Source organism: Camellia sinensis, chromosome 4, assembly GCF_055761805.1.
Source record: "Camellia sinensis isolate YWXY chromosome 4, ASM5576180v1, whole genome shotgun sequence".
Lineage (NCBI taxonomy): Eukaryota > Viridiplantae > Streptophyta > Magnoliopsida > Ericales > Theaceae > Camellia > Camellia sinensis.
The window spans coordinates 150,889,592-150,896,664 of record NC_138964.1 but is presented as its reverse complement, the minus strand read 5'-3'; the positions used below and the strand labels follow the sequence as shown (position 1 = coordinate 150,896,664).

Here is a 7,073-nt window from a genome sequence, read left to right as displayed (position 1 = left end):
TAAGTGGGATTTTCATGTGGAATCTAAATGGAATTTCTTGATAGAGCAATCCGTACCCTTTGCATATAAGCTCAATGAAAAATGTTTCCGCCCCCCTCAAAATAAGACCTCCTCGACCCCCTCTAAGCTGGACAGCACGTGATGGGTCACGTGACATACCAAGCCCGACGCCCCTCCTATTTCAAAATTCAAACACATTTTTGAACGGGAAAAAATAGAGGAGATGACAATGGCGATCAAGAGGCAGAACGACTCCTCCTGAACTCGACGACTCCAACTCCCAACTCCGAAGGCCGATTCCTTCAGCTCCTCTCTTTCACTCCGACGTCCTTGACTGCCACGCCCGACGCCCGACGCACTCTCTCTCTCCCTCCCTTTCCATCTTATTCAACGGACCCCCTCCTCCCCTTCACGCCCCGACGACAAGTCTGACTCTGTCCACTCGAGTCCCGACTGCCTCTATTTTAATCTGGTGTATATATATATATATATATATAAATGTATATATGTTGATTTTGCCCTAATTTTGCCAACTTCCGAAATTTCAGAAATTGTCATCCCCAAGTTGAGGTAATATATATGTTGTTGAAATTTCTGAAATTAACATATATATGTTGTTGATGCCCTAATTTATACAGATTTGTTCAGATTTCTGAAATCTGTGTAAAAATCTATGTAAAATCTGAACAGATGGATTGAATTTCTGAAATTGAAAATCTGTGTAAAATCTGTGTAAAATCTACTGAAATCAACAACTACTATCTTTTACCATATGGTATAGCTTAATTTATACAGATTTTACACAGGGATTGGGGTGTGAATTGGAGTTTAGCTTAATTTATACAGATTTGTTGCAAAGTTTAGCTTAATTTATATGGTATAGCTTAATGGTTTAGCTTAATCCCTGTGTAGGAATTGAAATTGATAGGTTAGGAAGGAAACAGATTTGTTGCAAAGTTTAGCTTAATGGTTTAGTTTAATGGTTCAGATTTTACACAGATTTAATCTATGAAAGATAGTTTAAGCTAAACTCCAATTCCTATATGGTTTAGCTTAATGGTATAGCTAATAGACACCCCAAATCTGTTGGAGTTTAATTTATGAATTAAGCTATACTAAATCTGTGTAAAATCTGAACAGGTTCCTATACCATATAGGAATTGGAGTTTGAATTGGAGTTTGAATACACTAAGCTATACCATATAGCTTAGTGTTTGAATACACGCAGGTTCCTATATCAATAGTTAATGGTTCCATTTCAATTTGTTTGAATTGGAGTTTGAATTGGAGTTTGAATAGTTAATGAGCTATTTACTTACACTAAGCTATTTACTGAATCTGTGTAAAATCTGTGACTATCAAATTTGCCAAAGTAGTTAAGTGAAATGGAGTTTGAATAGTTAATGAGCTATTTACTTAACTATTTGAAATCTGCCAAAGTAGATTAAAATTGAAAAGTCACTATCAAATTTCTGAAATCAAATTTGCCAAAGTAGATCAAATAGTTGTTTAACCCTTCTATTTACTTAATGGAGTTTGAATTGGATTTATGAAATGGAACTAGCCCAATGTTCAAATTTCACTTAAACAGCATGAACCAAGGTGTTAATGTTCAAGTTTCACTTACAATTCAAAAATGGAAGTAGCCCAATGCACAGAAAATGTAACTTGTATGAGTTCAAATTCAAACTGACAGTGTTTGAATTTGAACTTTTTGATTCAATTTCAGACTATTCCCATATCAGACTATTGAGTTCACTTTTTGATTCAATTTTCAGTTAATGAAGATAACTTGTTATTGCAGATGTCAAGTTCAACTGTGAATGCCAGTAGCTCAGATCGGTTGATGTACTTGAACAAAAATTGTCCTACATGTAAGAAAAAGGCCATCATTCAAATTTCTGAGACAGATCGAAACAAAAACAAGCTATTCTACTCTTGTAATGGTTGTGGTCTTTTCATTGGATGGTGTGTGCCTATGAATTCAGAATGTGGAGATCAAGAAATTCCAAGACAAGTAGAAAGAGAACTGCTAAGATCTATGACGGAACAAGTTCGAGCTATGACCGAACAACAAAGATCTATGACGGAACAACTTCGCGCTATGACCGAACAATAAAGATCTATGATGGAACAATTTAGCTGTGTTACTGCAAAGATGCAAAAACTAGAATTTGTGATGTTTTTTTTGCTAGTAATTGGTGTGTTATTACTTATGAAGATGTAATGCTAGTTAGAAGTAGAAGTAGAAGTAGATTGAACTATGTTTTGTTGTGGAATGGAATATGTATTGTTGAATATGTTTTGTGGAATGGAATATGTGTTGTTGTTAATTGTTGAATTTTTGAGTGGAATGAAAATGACCCACTGAATTGTTGAATTGTCATTGTTGAATTGTTGAATGAAGATGTGGTATTGTGGAATTGTTGTGGAATGAAGATGTGTTATTGTGGAATTGTTGTGGAATGAATGTGTACCATGAATAGGTTTTAAACCATGAATTGAACCATGACCCATGACAGATTTTAAACCATGTCAGATTTTAAACAGGTTTGTTGTGGAATGAAGATGTTGTGGAATTGTTGTGGAATCAAGATGTTGAGCATGAACCATGACAGATTTTTTACAGATTTGAACCATGATTTGAACCTTAAACAGACATATTTTGGCAACCATGATTTGAACCATAAACAGACATATTTTGGCAACCATGATTTGAACCATACACAGATATATTTTTGCAACCATGATTTGAACCATAAACAGATTTTTACAGATTTGAACCATAAACAGATTTTAAACAACATGAACCATGAACCCTCATTGACAGCATAAACCATGAACCATCATTGACAGCATGAACCAGCATTGACAGATTTTAAACAGCATGAACCATGAACCATCATTGACAGAACCAGATTTCAGACATTTCAACATGATTTTTACACAGATTACACAGATTTGTAAACCAGATTTTAGACAGATTTTTAAACCAGATTTCAGACATTTGAGCATGAAATGTGAACCATGAACCAGATTTTACACAGATTTGTACACAGATTTCAGATTTTTACCAGATTTCACATCGTTGACAGATTTTTGCAACTTTTACACAGATTTTTACAGATTTGAACCATGAACTAAAAAAACCATATTTTGGCTAAAATCATTTTTCTTACAAATTTCTTAAACCATGAACTGTGAACAGAGATTCTGCATGAACTCTCAAAAAATCATGCTCAAACACTGACAAAATGCTCAAACACTGTCAAAATAGCAAAATGAAACAAATTTTTTTACAGAATTTTTTAAACCATCAACTATGAAATGAAAATGCTGAAATATAGATTGTCAAAATAAACCATGAACTCAATAACCAATCTTCGAAATTCATACACAACATGCGTTAGACATGTAATATGGGACTTAACATAATAAGTTTCAATCTCAAAAACAAAATGTCAATGTTCAATAAACTAGTCAAACATTTCTACAATCTCCATCATTCATTCGCGCTGTGCAATGCCCGTCATTCATTCCCGGTGTGCATGCATTAGAACCCGATGGGGTTAGAGATCCAGATCCAAGAAATTGAGTTGGACCATGAATCAAACTTCTCGGTGTGCCGCTTACAAAGTTCGATGGGATAAGAGATGTGCCTCCAATAGCATTTACGACCTGTCATAATTCAAGTAAAAAAAGACATGTTACAAAATATTTGTAAATGAAAACAAAAAATGAATGTAAAGTCGTCTTATGAACACATACCGGTGCATACACACTATTTTGCATGCCAACCATATATGGATAATATGATGTATAAGCTTGAGCTTGAGCTTGAGCTTGAGCTTGAGCTTGAACTTCAGCTTGAGCTTGAGCTTCAAATTGAAGAACCTTAGAAGCCTATATTGGTTCAAGAGTTTGTAAAAATGTAGTTGAAAAGAGTTTGTTAAAAAAATAAAAAACAAGTTCAATTCCATATACAATTTACCTTTGCTTTTGTTTGTTTTTTTGCCGTTGCCTTGAACCGATTAACTATTTGATCTACTTTGGCAACCTTTCGTTTCGTTACTGGACGGCCTCTTCGCCGAACAACCAAAGGACTAACCACCTTCCTCGTACTAGCACCCGATGTACATCCGGTGGCAATTGGACTTTTTGTAGAAGATGGTATCCTATTAGTAGAAGGTGGTAAATTACTCCCATCACCCGATTCATCGTGCATGACTCTATCCTTCATTTCATCCAACCCATGGTCTATAATTTTAATTTTCCCTTCCGAATTACCAGCAAGTTGTATAATGGCGATCAATTTCTTGTTCATCCTCTCATAACAACTTGTATTGAAATCATCTCCAAAGCCAGTGTACGTGGTTTTGATGCATGTGTACTCTCGAACCAAATCTTTCCTCCAACGTGGCAAAATATACTTACTTGGCACCTCATTTATGCACCTTCTTACAAGCACCGCGAGTGAGTGAGCACACATAATCCCTCTAAACTGAAACAACCGACACATACACTGAACTTCACATTCAATTGAATTAAAATACACAACAAAGTCCACATGCTTCATCTTGTCACAAACTACCATAGCTTCTTGGACATTATATGTACAAATTGCTCCCTCCTCTCTGACAATCACGGCTTGACAGTACACTAATCTCTTCAACTCTCCTTGAACTTCTTTGAATTTTGCATTGGTGTAGGCTTGTTGAAATTGCTTCTCGAAGCCATATATAGTTAGACAATCAAACAATTTGTGTCGAGACTTGAAGTCTGATTTCTTCTCTTTCTCTACCTTACTTCTCAACGCATTGTCATATTGTTCAACAAATTGTTTTAATGTAGTCTTCGGGTTGACATATCCATCAAAAAAAGCATTCATGCTTTTACTTCGTTGTGTTGTTGACATGCCAGCCCAAAAAATGTCTTTAACATATACAGGAACCCATCGATGCCGCTCATGATATAGTACCCCCAACCAGTCATTATCATAAAGATTGAATTTAGTATGCATCTCTTCCCATTTTTCCTCAAATTCATCTGTTGTCAAACAATCATAAATTGCATTTTGCATAGCCAACTTCATGGGTTCATACTGAGCATATCCTTTCAACTTCTCCGGTATTTTCTTCATTACATGCCATAAGCACCATCGATGTCGGGCCTGTGGAAAGACAATTTCTATAGCATTTTGCATAGCTCTGCACTGATCAGTTATGATAGCTTTTGGAGGTTTATTTGACATGCAACTTAACCACGACTTAAATAGCCAAACAAATGTGTCGGTGTCTTCACTAGATAACAATCCACAACCAAGCAAAATAGACTGTCCATGGTGATTGACTCCTACAAATGGAGCAAATGGCATGTCATATTTGTTCGTCAGATAAGTTGTGTCAAATGAAACAACATCTCCAAATGATTCATACATAGCCCGACTCCTTGCATCAGCCCAAAACAAGTTTCTAATGCGAAACTCCTCATCAACATCAATCACATAAAAAAATTTCTCACTATGTGCTTGCATCCTCATAAAATAACTTTGAAGTGATTCGGCATCACCTTCACCAAGCCTTAATCTTCTAGCTCTATTGATGTAATTCCTTGCATCTCGCTCATCAAATGTCAATGACTCGTATCCCCCCGCTTCAACAACCATTGAATGATAGTTCCTAGACACCCCAATCCCTGCTTCATCATTGATTTCTAATCTTCTCTTCACAGGAGTACGAATTTTCTTATTCATTGCAAAATGACGAGAGTCGGTGGGAATCAACTCATGATTATGCTCAAGGTTAACTGTGGTTAACATATATGTCCCATTCTTTTGTAGAGTACCTCGTACCCTTGCTTTGCAACCAATTTTTGTGGACAAAGATGGCTTCAAAGGGTTCACTTCTGATTTCTTTTTTCTCTCCCCCGCTCGAGAACATTCAATTTCAAAGTTTTTTAATTCGCCATCATCTCCAAAATGTTGTGCTCTATGAGCTATAGAAAAGCCAACATGCTTAGCATATGTGGCATAAAATGTGTACACTTCTTCCCTTGAGCTAAAACACATACCCTTCTTCGGTTCTTCAACTTGTTTTTGAGGGGGTCGGAAATCAGATTCAACTTGTTCACGCTCATTTACCAAACAATTGTCACAACCACTTGAATCAACCTCCATTCTACATGAATCAAAAATGAAACTCAAATAGAATGATTTTAGAAAAATAATTTTATAAGATCAAACATCAGCTAATCAACTGTACAAACTGTTGAAATAAACCATCAAACAAATTGAAACATCTGTGATGTGTAAAACTAATCACAGATGTTTATAAGATCAAACATGAGCTAAAATATTATAAAACTTATAATAAAATTATTAAACTAATCAAACATCTAATAATAAACTTTGTTCAACATATCTGTGATGATTGAAACATTGAAAAAGTTTGCATTTTGGTTTAATTTATCATATATCAATGCTACATGCTGTTGGTGTTCTCACACAGTGCCAGTTTCTTCTCCATTTCTAATTGCATACCATGATCTATTCAGTTTTACTACAGGTTCCTATACCATATATGCAGACCCGTTAAAATTTCTTGGGGTTGAGGTAGGTGCATGTATTCAAGTCGCAACCTATGAAAGATGGATCCAAGAAATTCCAATTGGAGCAATAGTGGAATTCAGGCCTTTTATTGAATCGAGTTGTTGTGTCCAACTTTAAAACCCCTGTTTTATCCGTATTATGCTTCCATACTTCCTGGTAGGATTCACCAGTATGGTGATAACATAATAACTTGTAATGGTCAAAAATTGGTAATTATTTTCGCACCTTCTGTAATGTCCAAAAACTGAATGACTACAATCAAAAATTTGATAATCACAAAGAAATTCTCTGCTTCAATTCTCGGCCAAAACAAACTGATAACATGCAGTCATGTCATCATTTGGGGTTATGAACAGATTTTATATACAACCCCAAATTATGAGCATCAATCATGACAGTTCCAGCATGGTTGATGTAGATAGAGAGAGAGAGAGGGAGAATGAGGGAGAATCAGGGGTTTTCGAGT

At 35.6% G+C, this 7,073-nt stretch overlaps 1 protein-coding gene across 1 annotated transcript; it reads right to left on the bottom strand.

Moving 5' to 3' along the window:
* Nucleotides 1–1,767: 1,767 nt before the first annotated feature.
* LOC114259472 (protein FAR1-RELATED SEQUENCE 6-like) lies at nt 1,768–6,175 on the bottom strand. Its single transcript, XM_082923729.1, has 3 exons — nt 3,992–6,175; nt 3,561–3,678; nt 1,768–1,868 (listed from the first exon to the last, which is right to left on the bottom strand). Exons 1-3 carry the CDS (start codon nt 6,173–6,175, stop codon nt 1,768–1,770), a joined length of 2,403 nt encoding a protein of 800 aa, XP_082779855.1.
* Between the last annotated feature and the right edge of the window lie 898 nt (nt 6,176–7,073).